Source organism: Pseudophryne corroboree, chromosome 10, assembly GCF_028390025.1.
Source record: "Pseudophryne corroboree isolate aPseCor3 chromosome 10, aPseCor3.hap2, whole genome shotgun sequence".
NCBI lineage: Eukaryota > Metazoa > Chordata > Amphibia > Anura > Myobatrachidae > Pseudophryne > Pseudophryne corroboree.
The window spans coordinates 176,077,805-176,094,433 of record NC_086453.1 but is presented as its reverse complement, the minus strand read 5'-3'; the positions used below and the strand labels follow the sequence as shown (position 1 = coordinate 176,094,433).

General features: G+C 48.4%; 1 protein-coding gene across 1 annotated transcript in view; it reads right to left on the bottom strand.

Annotated features, from left to right (window-relative positions):
* The window catches only part of YBX1 (Y-box binding protein 1), a 44,636-nt gene extending 28,365 nt beyond the window's left edge, over positions 1–16,271 (bottom strand). The window contains exons 1-4 of the mRNA XM_063942952.1: positions 15,979–16,271; positions 15,385–15,448; positions 15,000–15,033; positions 13,454–13,543 (exon numbers count right to left, since the gene is read on the bottom strand). Coding sequence (XP_063799022.1) covers positions 13,454–13,543; positions 15,000–15,033; positions 15,385–15,448; positions 15,979–16,075 — 285 coding nt within the window. The 5' untranslated portion in view covers positions 16,076–16,271. The remainder of the gene's footprint in view (positions 1–13,453; positions 13,544–14,999; positions 15,034–15,384; positions 15,449–15,978) is intronic.
* Positions 16,272–16,629: the final 358 nt, after the last annotated feature.

The window sequence follows — 16,629 nt, the reverse complement described above, 5'->3', positions numbered from 1 at the left end:
ACGAGAAATAGAATTATCGGTAAGTAAATTCTTATTTTCTCTAACGTCCTAGTGGATGCTGGGGACTCCGTCAGGACCATGGGGATTATACCAAAGCTCCCAAACGGGCGGGAGAGTGCGGATGACTCTGCAGCACCGAATGAGAGAACTCCAGGTCCTCCTTAGCCAGAGTATCAAATTTGTAAACTTTTACAAACGTGTTCTCCCCTGACCACGTAGTTGCTCGGCAAAGTTGTAATGCCGAGACACCTCGGGCAGCCGCCCAAGATGCGCCCACTTTCCTAGTGGAGTGGGCCTTTACAGATTTAGGCTGTGGCAGGCCTGCCACAGAATGTGCAAGTTGGATTGTGCTACAGATCCAACGTGCAATCGTCTGTTTAGACGCAGGAGCACCCATCTTGTTGGATGCATACAATATAAACAGCAAGTCAGACTTTCTGACTCCAGCCGTCCTAAACTATATATATATAAATATATTTTTAGGGTCCTGACAACGTCTAGTAACTTGGAGTCCTCCAAGTCCCTAGTAGCCGCAGGCACCATAATAGGTTGTTTCAGGTGAAAACCTGACACCCCCTTAGGAAGAAAACTGGAGACGAGTCCCAGTTCTGCCCTGTCCGAATGGAAAATTAAATATGGCTTTTATAAGACAAAGCCGCCCATTCTGACAATCGCCTGGCCGAGGCCAGGACCAACAGCATGGTCACTGTCCATGTGAGATATTGGTCAACAGCATGTTCACTTTCCATGTGAGATATTTCAAATCCACAGATTTGAGCGGTTCAAACCAATATGATTTTAAGGAATCCCAACACTATGTTGAGATCACACGGTGCCACTAAAGGCACAAAAAAGGGGTGTATATGCAATACTCCCTTGACAATCTGGACTTCAGGAACTGAAGTCAATTCTTTCCGGAAGAAATTCTACAGGGCCGAAACTTAAAACCTTAAAGAACCCCAATTTTAGGCTCAAAACACTCCTGTTTTCAGGAAGTGTAGAAATCGACCTAGTTGAATTTTCTTCGTGGGGCCTTCCTGGCCTCACCCACGCAACATATTTTCACCACATGTGGTGATGACGTTGTGCGGTCACCTCCTTCCTGGCTTTGACCAGGGTAGGTATGACCTCTTATGGAATGCCTTTTTCCTTCAGGATCCGGCATTCAACCGCCATGCCGTCAAACGCAGCCGCGGTAAGTCTTGGAATAGACATGGTACCTGCTGAAGCAAGTCCCTTCTTAGCTCCCCAGGCCCTTAGTCCTCTGTGAGCATCTCTTGAAGTTCCGGGTACCAAGTCCCTCTTGGCCAATCCGGAGTCACGAGTATAGTTCATACTCCTCTATGTCTTATAATTCTCAATACCTTGGTTATGAGAAGCAGAGGAGGGAACACATACACCGACTGTTACACCCACGGTGTTACCAGGACATCCACAGCTATCGCCTGAAGGTCTCATGACCTGGCGCAATACCTGTCCCGTTTTTTGTTCGGGCGGGACGCCATCATTTCCACCTTTGGTCTTTGCCAATGGTTCACAATCATGCGGAAAAACTTCCCTATGAAGTTCCCACTCTCCCGGGTGGAGGTCATGCCTGCTGAGGAAGTCTGCTTCCCAGTCGTCCACTCCCGGAGAGAACACTGCTGACAGTGCTATCACATGATTTTCCGCCTAGCGAAAAATCCTTGCAGTTTTTTCACTGCCCTCCAGCTTCTTGTGCCGCCCTTTCTGTTTACGTGGGCGACTGCCGTGATGTTATCCCACTGGATCAATACCGGCTGACCTTGAAGCAGAGGTCTTGCTAAGTTTAGAGCATTATAATTTTGCTCTTAACTCCATCTATGTGGAGAGAATTCTCCAGACTTGATCACACTTTCCTGGAAATTTTTTTTTTTTTTTTTTTTCCCTGTGTGACTGCTCCCCAGCCTCTCAGGCTGGCCTCCGTGGTCACCAGCATCCAATCCTGAATGCTGAATCTGTGGCCCTCTAGAAGATGAGCACTCTGTAATCACCACAGGAGAGACACCCTTGTCCTTAGATATAGGGTTATCCGCTGATGCATCTGAAGATGCGATCCGGACCATTTGTCCAGCAGATCCCACTGAAGAGTTCTTGCGTGAAATCTGCCGAATGGAATTGCTTCGTAATAAGCCACCATTTTTACCAGGACTCTTGTGCAATGATGCACTGACACTTTTCCTGGTTTTAGGAGGATCCCGATTAGCTCGGATAACTCCCTGGCTTTCTCCTCTGGGAGAAACACCTTTTTCTGGACTGTGTCCAGAATCATCCCTAGGAACAGTAGACGTGTCCTCGGAAAAGCTGCGATTTTGGAATATTTAGAATCCACTCGTGCTGTCGTAGAACTATTAAAGATAGTGCTACTCCGACCTCCAACTGTTCTCTGGACCTTGCCCTTATCAGGGAAGCGTACCAGTTTCTTTTAAGAAGAATCATCATTTCGGCCATTACCTTGGTAAAGACCCGTGGCGCCGTGGACAATCCAAACGGCAGCGTCTGAACTGATAGTGACAGTTCTGTACCACGAACCTGAGGTACCCTTGGTGAGAAGGGCAATTTTGGACATGTAGGTAAGTGTCCCTGATATCCAGTGACACCATATCGTCCCCTTCCTGGTTCGCTATCACTGCTCTGAGTGACTCCATCTTGATTTGAACGCTTGTATGTAAGTGTTCAAATATTTCAGATCTCACCGAGCCGTTTGGCTTCAGTACCACAATATAGTGTGGAATAATACCCCCTCCCTTGTTGTAGGAGGGGTACTTTGATTATCCCCTGCTGGGAATACAGCCTGTGAATTGTTTCCAATACTACCTCCCTGTCGGAGGTAGACGTTGGTAAAACAGACTTCCGGAACTTGTGAGGAGGAGACATCTCGAATTTCCAATGTACACCTGGGATACTACATGTAGGATCCAGGAGTCCCCTTGCAAGTGAGCCCACTGCGTGCTGAAACTCTTGAGATGACCCCCTACCGCACCTGAGTCCGCTTGTACTGCCCCAGCGTCATGCTGCGGACTTGGCAGAAGCTGTGAAGGGCTTCTGTTCCTGGGAATGGGCTGCTTGCTGCAGTCTTCTTCCCTTTCCTCTACCCCTGAGCAGATATGACTGGCCTTTGCCCGCCTGCCCGTATGGAGACGAAAGGACTGAGACTGAAAAGACTGTGTCCTTTTCTGTTGAGATGTGACTCGGGGTAACAAAAGGTGGATTTTTCAGCTGTTGCCATGGCCACCAGGTCCGATGGACCGCCCCTTTATACGGCAATACTTCCATGTGCCGTCTGGAATCTGCCTCACCTGACCACTGTCGTGTCTTCGTCTGGCAGATATGGACATCACATTTACTCTTGATGCCAGAATGCAAATATCCCTCTGCGCATCACGCATATATAGAAATGCATCCTTAAAATGCTCTATAGACAATAAAATCTTGTCCCTGTCAAGGGTATCAAAATTTTCAGTCAGGAAATCCGACCAAGCCCCCTCAGCGCTGCACATCCAGTCTGAGGCGATTGCTGGTCGTAGTATAACACCAGTATGTGTGTATATACTTCTTAGGCTATTTTTCAGCTTCTTATCAGCTGGCTCCTTGAGGGCGGCCGTATCTGGAGACGGTAACGCCACTTGTTTTTATAAGCGTGTGAGCGCCTTATCCACCCTAAGGTGTGTTTCCCAACTCGCCCTTACTTCTGGCGGGAAAGGGTATACCGCCCATAACTTTCTATCGGAGGAACCCCACGTATCACCACACACTTCATTTAATTTATCTGATTCAGGCAAAACTACAAGTAGTTTATTCACACCCTACAAAATACCCTTATTTGTGGTACTTGTAGTATCAGAAATATGTAACACCTCCTTCATGCCCTTAACATGTAACGTGTGGCCCTAAAGGAAAATACGTTTGTTTCTTCACCGTCGACACTGGAGTCAGTGTCCGTGAGGTAAATGGGCGTTTTTACAAGCCCCTGACGGTGTCTGAGACGCCTGGACAGGTACTAATTTGTTTGCCGGTCGTCTCATGTCGTCAACCGGCTTGCAGCGTGTTGACATGATCACGTACTTCCACAAGTAAGCCATCCATTCTGGTGTCGACTCCCTAGAGAGTGACATCACCATTACAGGCAATTTGCTCCGCCTCCTCACCAACATTTTCCTCATACATGTCGACACACACGTACCGACTTACAGCACACACACAGGGAATGCTCTGATAGAGGACAGGACCCACTAGCCCTTTGGGGAGACAGAGGGAGAGTTTGCCAGCACACACCAAAATGCTATAATTATACAGGGACAACCTTTATATAAGTGTTCCTCACTTATAGCATTTAATATATATTTATATCGCCAAATCAGTGCCCCCCCTCTCTGTTTTAACCCTGTTTCTGCAGTGCAGTGCAGGGGAGAGCATGGGAGCCTTCCCCTCAGCCTTTCTGTGAGGGAAAATGGCGCTGTGTGCTGAGGAGAATAAGCTCCGCCCCTTTATCGGCGGGCTTTTCCTCCCGGTTTTTTAAGAACTGGCCTGGGTTAAAATACATACATATAGCCTTAATGGCTATATGTGATGTATTTATTTTGCCAAATAGGTATTTATATTGCTGCCCAGGGCGCCCCCAGCAGCGCCCTGCACCCTCCGTGACCATGTCAGTGAGCCGTGTGACAACAATGGCGCACAGCTGCAGTGCTGTGCGCTACCTCTCTGAAGACTGTGAAGTCTTCTGCCGCCTGTTTCCGGACCTCCGTCTCTGCCGTCTTCAGCGTCTGTAAGGGGGATCGGCGGCGCGGCTCCGGGACGAACCCCAGGCTGACCTGTGTTCCGACTCCCTCTGGAGCTCAGTGTCCAGTAGCCTAAGATCCCAATCCATCCTGCACGCAGGTGAGTTGGAGATCTCTCCCCTAAGTCCCTCGTTGCAGTGATCCTGTTGCCAGCAGGAATCACTGAGTGAAAACCTAAAAAAAACTTTTCCAAACAGCTCTTTAAGAGAGCCATCCAGATTGCACCCTTCTCGGACGGGCACAAAAACCTAACTGAGGCTTGGAGGAGGGTCATAGGGGGAGGAGCCAGTACACACCATGTGACCTAAAAAGCTTTTTAGATGTGCCCTGTCTCCTGCGGAGCCCGCTATTCCCCATGGTCCTGACGGAGTCCCCAGCATCCACTAGGACGTTAGAGAAACTACAGGTAGTTTTCACCCCCCACATAATACCCCTTTTTGTGGTACTTGCAGTATCAGAGATATGCAAAGCCTCCTTCATTGCCGTGATCATATAACGTGTGGCTCTACTTGAAAATACGTTTGTTTCTTCACCGTCGACACTAGATTCAGTGTCCGGGTCTGTGTCGACCGACTGAGGTAGAGGGCATTTTACAGCCCCTGACGGTGTCTGAGACGCCTGGGCAGGTACCAACTGGTTTTCCGGCCGTCTCATGTCGTCAACTGATTTTTGTAATGTGCTGACATTATCACGTAATTCCATAAACAAAGCCATCCATTCCGGTGTCGACTCCCTGGGGGGTGACATCACCATTACCGGCAATTGCTCTGCCTCCACACCAACATCGTCCTCATACATGTCGACACACACGTACCGACACACAGCAGACACACAGGGAATGCTCTTATCGAAGACAGGACCCCACTAGCCCTTTGGGGAGACAGAGGGAGAGTTTGCCAGCACACACCCAAGCGCTATAATATATATGGGAACAACCTTATATAAGTGTTGTATCCTTATAGCAGCTTAAATATATAAAATATCGCCATAAAAAGTGCCCCCCCTCTCTGTTTTACCCTGTTTCTGTAGTGCAGTGCAGGGGAGAGTCTGGGAGCCTTCCTCACAGCGGAGCTGAGCAGGAAAATGGCGCTGTGTGCTGAGGAGAATAAGCCCCGCCCCCTATTCCGGCGGGCTTTTCTCCCGTAGTTTGTAATATCTGGCAGGGGTTAAATACATCCATATAGCCTCAAGGGCTATATGTGATGTATTTTTTAGCCATAAAAGGTATTTACATTGCTGCCCAGGGCGCCCCCAGCAGCGCCCTGCACCCTCCGTGACCGTTGGTGAGAAGTGTGTGACAAACAATGGCGCACAGCTGCAGTGCTGTGCGCTACCTTCAAGAAGACTGAAGAGCCTTCTGCCGCCGGTTTCTGGACCTTCAATCTTCAGCATCTGCAAGGGGGGTCGGCGGCGCGGCTCCGGGACGAACCCCAGGGTGAGACCTGTGTTCCGACTCCCTCTGGAGCTAATGGTGTCCAGTAGCCTAAGAAGCCAATCCATCCTGCACGCAGGTGAGTTGAACTTCTCTCCCCTAAGTCCCTCGATGCAGTGAGCCTGTTGCCAGCAGGACTCACTGAAAATAATAAACCGAAAAACTTTTTCTAAGCAGCTCCTTAAGAGAGCCACCTAGATTGCACCCTGCTCGGACGGGCACAAAAACCTAACTGAGGCTTGGAGGAGGGTCATAGGGGGAGGAGCCAGTACACACCACCTGATCCTAAAGCTTTAGTTTTGTGCCCTGTCTCCTGCGGAGCCGCTGTTCCCCATGGTCCTGACGGAGTCCCCAGCATCCACTTAGGACGTCAGAGAAAATAAGATTTTACTTACCGATAAATCTATTTCTCGTAGTCCGTAGTGGATGCTGGGGACTCCGTCAGGACCATGGGAATAGCGGGCTCCGCAGGAGACAGGGCACATCTAAAAAGCCTTTTAGGTCACATGGTGTGTACTGGCTCCTCCCCCTATGACCCTCCTCCAAGCCTCAGTTAGGTACTGTGCCCGGACGAGCGTACACAATAAGGAAGGATCTTGAATCCCGGGTAAGCCTCATACCAGCCACACCAATCACACCGTACAACTTGTGATCTGAACCCAGTTAACAGTATGATAACAAAACGAAGTAGCCTCTAAAAAGATGGCTCACAACAATAGTAATAACCCGATTTTTGTAACAATAACTATGTACAAACATTGCAGACAATCCGCACTTGGGATGGGCGCCCAGCATCCACTACGGACTACGAGAAATAGATTTATCGGTAAGTAAAATCTTATTTTCTCTAACGTCCTAGTGGATGCTGGGGACTCCGTCAGGACCATGGGGATTATACCAAAGCTCCCAAACGGGCGGGAGAGTGCGGATGACTCTGCAGCACCGAATGAGAGAACTCCAGGTCCTCCTTAGCCAGAGTATCAAATTTGTAAAATTTTACAAACGTGTTCTCCCCTGACCACGTAGCTGCTCGGCAAAGTTGTAATGCCGAGACCCCTCGGGCAGCCGCCCAGGATGAGCCCACTTTCCTTGTGGAGTGGGCCTTTACAGATTTAGGCTGTGGCAGGCCTGCCACAGAATGTGCAAGTTGGATTGTGCTACATATCCAACGTGCAATCGTCTGTTTAGACGCAGGAGCACCCATCTTGTTGGGTGCATACAATATAAACAACGAGTCAGATTTTCTGACTCCAGCTGTCCTTGAAATATATATTTTCAATGCTCTGACAACGTCCAGTAACTTGGAGTCCTCCAAGTCGCTAGTCGCCGCAGGCACCACAATAGGCTGATTCAAGTGAAAAGCCGAAACCACCTTAGGGAGAAATTGAGGACGTGTCCGCAATTCTGCCCTGTCCGAATGGAAAATCAGATATGGGCTTTTGTACGACAAAGCCGCCAATTCTGAAACTCTCCTGGCTGAAGCCAGGGCCAATAGCATGGTTACCTTCCATGTAAGGTATTTTAAATCTACCGATTTTAAAGGCTCAAACCAATGAGATTTGAGAAAATTTAGAACCACGTTCAAATCCCACGGTGCCACTGGAGGCACTATTGGGGGTTGTATATGTAGTACACCTTTTACAAAAGTCTGTACTTCAGGCACTGACGCCAATTCTTTCTGGAAGAAAATTGATAAGGCCGAAATTTGAACTTTAATGGACCCCAATTTTAGGCCCATAGACAATCCTGCTTGCAGGAAATGTAAGAATCGACCCAATTGAAATTCTTCCGTTGGAGCCTTCTTGGCCTCACACCACGCAACATATTTTCTCCAAATACGGTGATAATGTTGTGCGGTCACATCTTTCCTGGCTTTAATTAAAGTCGGAATAACTTCCTCAGGAATGCCCTTTTCTTTTAGAATCCGGCGTTCAACCGCCATGCCGTCAAACGCAGTCGCGGTAAGTCTTGGAACATACAAGGTCCCTGTTGAAGCAGGTCCCTTCTTAGAGGTAGAGGCCACGGATCCTCCGTGAGCATCTCTTGAAGTTCTGGATACCAAGTTCTTCTTGGCCAGTCCGGAGCTACCAGTATTGTTCTTACTCCTCTTTTCCGTATAATTCTCAGTACCTTTGGTATGAGAGGCAGAGGAGGGAACACATATACTGACTGGTACACCCATGGTGTTACCAGAGCGTCCACAGCTATTGCCTGTGGGTCTCTTGACCTGGCGCAATACCTGTCCAACTTTTTGTTGAGGCGAGACGCCATCATGTCCACCTTTGGTTTTTCCCAACGGTTCACCATCATGTTGAAAACTTCTGGATGAAGTCCCCACTCTCCCGGGTGAAGGTCGTGTCTGCTGAGGAAGTCTGCTTCCCAGTTGTCCACTCCCGGGATGAACACTGCTGACAGTGCTACGACATGATTCTCCGCCCAGCGCAGAATCCGTGCAGTTTCCGTCATTGCACTTCTGCTTCTCGTGCCGCCTTGTCGGTTGACGTGGGCGACTGCCGTGATGTTGTCGGACTGGATCAGCACCGGCTGATCCTGAAGCAGAGGTCTTGCTTGGCTTAGGGCATTGTATATCGCTCTTAGCTCCAGTATATTTATGTGAAGAGACTTTTCCAGGTTTGACCACACACCCTGGAAGTTTCTTCCCTTTGTGACTGCTCCCCAACCTCGTAGGCTGGCATCCGTAGTCACCAGGACCCAGTCCTGTATGCCGAATCTGCGGCCCACTAACAGATGGGCCGTCTGTAACCACCACAGGAGAGACAATCTTGTTCTTGGTGACAATGTTATCCTCTGATGCATGTGCAGATGCGATCCGGACCATTTGTCCAGTAGATCCCACTGGAATGTCCGTGCATGGAATCTGCCGCAAGGAATCGCTTCGTACGAAGCCACCATTTTTCCCAGGACTCTCGTGCATTGATGTACTGACACAGTTCCTGGTTTTAGGAGGTTCCTGACAAGTTCGGATAGCTCCTTTGCCTTCTCCTCTGGGAGAAATACCTTTTTCTGAACCGTGTCCAGAATCATGCCCAAAAACAACAGATGTGTTGTCGGAGTCAATTGAGATTTTGGAAGATTTAGAATCCACCCATGTTGCCGAAGCACTACTTGTGATAGTGCCACACTGGCTTCCAGCTGTTCTCTTGACTTTGCCCTTATTAGGAGATCGTCCAAGTACGGGATAATTAATACGCCTTTTCTTCGTAGAAGAACCATCATTTCGGTCATTACCTTGGTAAAGACCCGAGGAGCCGTGGACAAACCAAACGGCAGCGTTTGAAACTGATAATGACAGTCTTGTATCACGAACCTGAGATACCCTTGGTGTGAAGGGTAAATTGGGACATGTAGATAAGCATCTTTTATGTCCAAGGACACCATGAAGTCCCCCTCTTCCAGGTTTGCTATCACTGCTCTGAGTGACTCCATCTTGAACTTGAATTTCTGTATATACAGGTTCAAGGATTTCAGATTTAGAATAGGTCTTACCGAACCGTCCGGTTTCGGTACCACAAATAGTGTGGAATAATACCCCTTTCCCTGTTGTAGGAGGGGTACCTTGACTATCACCTGCTGAGAATACAGCTTGTGAATGGCTTCCAAAACCAACGTCCTTTCTGAGGGAGACGTTGGTAAAGCAGACTTTAGGAACCGGCGAGGAGGAGACCTTTCGAACTCCAGCATGTACCCCTGAGATATTATCTGCAGGACCCACGGGTCTACTTGTGAGTGATCCCATTGATTGCTGAAATTTTTGAGCCGACCCCCCACCGTTCCTAAGTCCACTTGTACAGCCCCAGCGTCATGCTGATGGCTTTGTAGAAACCGGGGCGGGCTTCTGTTCCTGGGTAGGGGCTGCTTGCTGCCCTTTCTTACCCTTTCCTCTGCCTCGCGGCAGATAAGACTGTCCTTTTGGTCGCTTTTTATAGGAGCGAAAGGACTGCGGCTGAAAAGACGGTGTCTTTTTCTGTTGGGAAGGAGTCTGAGGTAAAAAAGTGGATTTGCCGGCAGTTGCCGTGGCCACCAAGTCCGAAAGACCGACCCCAAACAATTCCTCTCCCTTGTATGGCAATACTTCCATATGCCTCTTGGAATCCGCATCACCTGACCACTGTCGCGTCCATAAACTTCTTCTGGCAGATATGGACATTGCGCTTACTCTTGATGCTAGAGTACAAACATCTCTCTGAGCATCTCGCATATAAAGAAAAGCATCCTTTAATTGCTCTAGAGTCAATAAAATACTGTCCCTATCCAGGGTATCAATATTTTCAGTCAGAGAATCCAACCACACTACCCCAGCACTGCACATCCAGGCTGAGGCTATTGCCGGTCGCAGTATAACACCAGTATGCGTGTATATACTCTTCAGTGTAGTTTCCAGCCTCCTATCTGCTGGATCCTTGAGGGCGGCCGTATCAGGAGACGGCAACGCCACTTGCTTTGATAAACGTGTGAGCGCCTTATCCACCCTAGGGGGTGTTTCCCAGCGCGCCCTAACCTCTGGTGGGAAAGGGTATAATGCCAATAACTTCTTTGAAATTGGCAATTTTCTATCGGGGGTAACCCACGCTTCATCACACACACATCATTCAATTCCTCTGATTCTGGGAAAAATACAGGCAGTTTTTTAACCCCCCACATAATACCCCTTTTTGGAGGTACCAGTAGTATCAGAGAGCTGCAAAGCCTCCTTCATTGCCGTGATCATATAACGTGTGGCCCTATTGGAAAATACGTTTACTTCCTCACCGTCGACACTAGATTCATCTGTGTCGGTACCCGTGTCGACTGACTGAGGTAAGGGACGTTTTACAGCCCCTGACGGTGTCTGAGATGCCTGAACCGGTACTAACTGGTTTGCCGGGCGTCTCATTTCGTCAACTGACTTTTGTAATGTGCTGACATTATCACGTAATTCCATAACCAAAGCCATCCATTCCGGTGTCGACTCCCTAGGGGGTGACATTAGCATCATCGGCAATTGCTCTGCCTCCACACCAACTTCGTCCTCATACATGTCGACACACACGTACCGACACAGCAGCCACACAGTGAATGCTCTATTGAAGACAGGACCCTCCTAGCCCTTTGGGGAGACAGAGGGAGAGTTTGCCAGCACACACCAAAAGCGCTATACTGTATATAACAACCCTAGAAGGTGTTGTTTCTATATATGCGCTCTCAATATATAATTATATCGCCAATTTATGCCCCCCCTCTCTTTGTTACCCTGTTTCTGTAGTGCAGTGCAGGGGAGAGTCGTGGGAGCCTTCCTCACCAGCGGAGCCGTGCAGGAAAATGGCGCCGAGTGCTGAGGAGAATAAGCTCCGCCCCTTTTTCGGCGGGCTTTTCTCCCGGTTTTTCTAATAAACTGGCCTGGGTTAAATACATACATATAGCCTTAATGGCTATATGTGATGTATTTATTTGCCTCTAAGGTACTCTGTATTGCTGCCCAGGGCGCCCCCAGCAGCGCCCTGCACCCTCCGTGACCGAGATCCGTGAGCCGTGTAGCAACAATGGCGCACAGCTGCAGTGCTGTGCGCTACCTCTATGAAGACTGAAGTCTTCTGCCGCCTGTTTCCGGACCTCCGTTCTGCCGTTCTTCAGCGTCTGTAAGGGGGATCGGCGGCGCGGCTCCGGGACGAACCCCAGGCTGACCTGTGTTCCGACTCCCTCTGGAGCTCAGTGTCCAGTAGCCTAAGACTTCAATCCTCCTGCAGGCAGGTGAGTTGCAAGTCTCTCCCCTAAGTCCCTCGTTGCAGTGCTCCCGTCGCCAGCAGGAGACACTGATTAGAAACCTAAAAAAAAAACTTTTCTAACTAGCTCTTTAAGAGAGCCACCTAGATTGCACCCTCTCGGACGGGCACAAAAACCTAACTGAGGCTTGGAGGAGGGTCATAGGGGGAGGAGCCAGTACACACCATGTGACCTAAAAGGCTTTTTAGATGTGCCCTGTCTCCTGCGGAGCCCGCTATTCCCATGGTCCTGACGGAGTCCCCAGCATCCACTAGGACGTTAGAGAAAAGGTATTATACATTGCTGCCCAGGGCTCCCCCCCCCAGCGCCCTGCACCCTCAGTGACCGCTGTGTGAAATGTGCTGACAACAATGGCGCACAGCTGCAGTGCTGTGCGCTACCTCATGAAGACTGAAGTCTTCTGCCGCCTGTTTCTGGACCTCTTCAATCTTCGGCATCTGCAAGGGGGGGGTCGGCGGCGCGGCTCCGGGACCGGACTCCATGGCTGGGCCTGTGTTCGATCCCTCTGGAGCTAATGGTGTCCAGTAGCCTAAGAAGCCAATCCATCCTGCACGCAGGTGAGTTCACTTCTCTCCCCTAAGTCCCTCGATGCAGTGAGCCTGTTGCCAGCAGGACTCACTGAAAATAAAAAACCTAAAAACTTTTTCTAAGCAGCTCTTTAGGAGAGCCACCTAGATTGCACCCTGCTCGGACGGGCACAAAAACCTAACTGAGGCTTGGAGGAGGGTCATAGGGGGAGGAGCCAGTGCACACCACCTGATCCTAAAGCTTTATTTTTGTGCCCTGTCTCCTGCGGAGCCGCTAATCCCCATGGTCCTGACGGAGTCCCCAGCATCCACTAGGACGTTAGAGAAAATAATTTAAATACAGGTTGAGTATCCCATATCCAAATATTCCGAAATACGGAATATTCCGAAATACAGACTTTTTTGACTGAGAGTGAGATAGTGAAACCTTTGTTTTCTGATGGCTCAATGTACACAAACTTTGTTTGATACACAAAGTTATTAAAAATATTGTATTAAATGGCCTTCAGGCTGTGTGTATAAGGTGTATATGTAACAAATGCATTCTGTGCTTAGATTTAGGTCCCATCACCATGATATCTCATTATGGTATGCAATTACTCCAAAATACAGAAAAATCCGATATCCGAAATACCTCTGGTCCCAAGCAGTTTGGATAAGGGATACTCAACCTGTACATAATTTAACCGCATGATAGGGAGTTATGGGACTTTAGATAGTGTGGTGGAAGGGGTACACACAAACAGCAGTAATCTAGTTAAACACTCGAGATCTTTTGCTCTTTTTCACCATGCACTCCAAAGCTTAAGAAATACCTACAAACTGCCAGTTTGAAGTCAGTATTTAGAAGCATACAGATTAATACCAATAGATAAGAATAGGAAACAAACTGTAGTTATTTGCCAAAACCTCACCTTCTCTCCTTCAACTACATCAAATTCTACAGTCTCTCCATCTCCCACACTGCGAAGATACTTCCTTGGGTTGTTCTTCTTGATGGCAGTCTGAAATAGCATTGAGAAAGTGCTTCATGAAAAATTCTGAAGTACAACACTGAATAAATTTGGGATTTTATGAACAATGAAACACTAGATTACAAGGATAGGCAATTTTCAAAAACCAAAGTGATTAAGGTGCATACACAGTGTGATGTATGTTTAAGAATCTGATGCATGGGAGCCCCATGTGGGGTTGGTATCGCAAGAGAAAAAAATAAAAAATTAAATAAGGACTGCAGGCAAGGCATTTTTGACTGTCTAGTACAAAAGTATAGTACAGTCAAAGTCACACACAGTCAAAATTGGACATAGTCAATATCTTAGTGTATGCACCTTAAAACTTCCAGACTCTGCAGTTTAAATTTATTGACTTTAAGACAGTGTTGACTTGATATTTGCACACCCCATTTCAGAAAAGTGTAGCAATGTCACCTAAAACCAGACCATATTACCACACATTTAGCCAGTTACATTGGCTTTAAGCAGAGTGGTTAGAAATATATTTTGTAATGCATATAACATTTTCATTTATTACTCTGTTCCATGTTGTGAGATAATAGCCTGAGGTGGCTGGCTACAGAAATACTCCCTACAGCTAACAAGGTTAGCACAAGTCCACTAGAAAAGTTTCTTGTTTGAACCACAAGTCATGCAAAAGGAGGGGGTACATCTCAAAAACTTTAATGATCATCTTTAAGATGGCTGTTGTGGGAAGTACTATTTGCCACAACAGAACACATCACTTGAAACCGTGATTCCTTCACAAACTTTTAGCAAAACCACTGTATAATGTGGCAACCTGCTCGAGCCAGGGCCACAAGTGCCAGTTTTGCTTTTAGTGAATGTTAACTGTGGCAGGGCAAGCAGGGACATGTAGTTTCACAACAGCTGGAAATCCAAAGAATAGCCTAGCCAGGCCTCCACTGAAACTTTGCAATGTTTTCAACAGTGCAGAAAATAGGACATGCAATGTATTATCTGTGGCCTACTAGTAGTTTGTATAGACAGAGTGTGGTAAAAATAACTAAATGTGAAAAGTGTCAGTTGCAAATGTGACTACCTCTTAAGGGCCCTACACACTGGGCGATAACAGTATTAATTAAGTCATTAATGAACAAGAACGGTCACATCGTTCAGTGTGTAGGCACCAACATGCACGGCCCCACGCTCGTTCATCGTTGGTGCCGGGTCATTTATTCATGCAGGCCAATCTCATCCATATTAGCATGCACTTATATGGAGCAAGGCGACGGGGGGAGTGAAGAAACGCCACCCCCACCCCATCGCCCGTCTGCCATATCGACCAGCTCGCCTAATGTGTCGCTTAAGGATGTCAGGAGGGTTACTTAAAAATATAAAACATGCACAAACTAGCCACAGCCATTAGGGCAAAACAAAATTAAGTAGAACTGTAAGAGCTCAGTCAGTGGTGAGGGGAAAGGGATGCATACAAACACCTCACCTGGTGTACAAACACATCTTCCTTGGTGTCATTCCTAAATCGAAGGAAAAATAAATATTAAAAAATATAATATAATATATATACACACACACATGGAAAACCCACAACAGATTAAATAAACAAGATTTGAGATAGATACATAAACATACTAAAATAGGGATTTCAATTTTAGCCAAACAATTTGCAAAATAATACAAATCCAAATATGACAATGTTTATGGGACATGAGAATTGAACTTTGCAGCATACATTCACGCAGATCACAAGGTTCTTCAATCAGTCATGACTAAAATATTTATTTTTATTTATTTAAGTAAGGGGAAAGTCAGCAGCAGTTGTGAATCTAATAATTCGTGAATGCATTTACAAGTCAGGAGAGACTCACCTGTTTATAAAGCCATATCCATTACGCACATTAAACCATTTGACAGTGCCCAAAACCTTGGTTGCTGGAAGAGAGAGTAGAGGAAGTCAGTGATCACACATCTGGAGACAACTGGGAACCTAACAAGGGTCAGACCAGGCCACAAATCTGCAGCATGGCCGTAGGCACACATGGGTGTACTACACAAACACGCAGCCGGGAGGGGAACCGGGCCTGCAGCAGGAGCCTCCTGAGCACCACGTGGCTGGAACCGGGCCAAGAGCCGACTCAAGTCCCTCCAAGGCCCCCACACCCATGACAGCAGTACCGGCCCCGCATTGAGACGTGCACCCCCCAGGCTCCACGTGTGGGTGGGCTGGAGTAGACGAGGCGGGGTCTGACACAATGGCGTGGCCGGCTAGGCCGCAGGCGGGCGGACATTTTGAGGCGAGGACACAGGAAGCGGTGACGTCACGGCAGCGGGCGGGCGAGGGGGGAGCGCAGCGCGTGGCGAGCGTTGCAACCGTCACAGCCCAACCGACTTTAACCCCCTCATCCCCGCACCGGACTGTGGGGGGAAAACAACCCTCTCACCACCACATAAGACACACATACCGATGACCTTCTTCTCCCCCACGGTAGCCGCCGGTTCCGGGTCGGACTTGCTCTCCAGGGCGGCTGGCTGCTGCTGCGTTTCGACGTCGCTGCTCATGGTGATAATGGCTGCGTGGTGGTAATGACGACTCTGGTTGCCTTCAGAGGTGGTGACTCGGGCCGGCGGTGGCACGTTTGTTTCCTTCCCCGGGTGTTGATGGTAACTCAGGCCGGCGGTGGGGGGCTGCTGCCTTCGAGCTCCCTGCTGTCCGCTCTCCGCTCCCGCTACCGATCGAACTGCCTAGAATGACGTTACAGACTGGTTAATCATCGCAGACGGCCCTCCCCGTGCGTCCGCTGATTGGCAGAGTGACGCGTCAATCTGCTGCGACCCCGAATGATTGCTTGCTGTCGCCGTCAATCTACAAGAAGCGTTCATGGATTTGCTGAAGGTTTTCGCGGATGAGCGCCATTGGCTGGGCAGCATGTCAATAACAGGATTGGCGGGATTAGTGTAGAGTAGACCATGGCCTCAGACGGCACCATGTAACTGCTGCCCTGAATATTAAGTGTTGGGAAAAAGAGATAACCTGCTACATCCATTCCAAGCTCAGGCTCCATCCATGTTTTATCCATGAGTGTCATTTATCGCTGCAGTTTATCTGGCAAAAG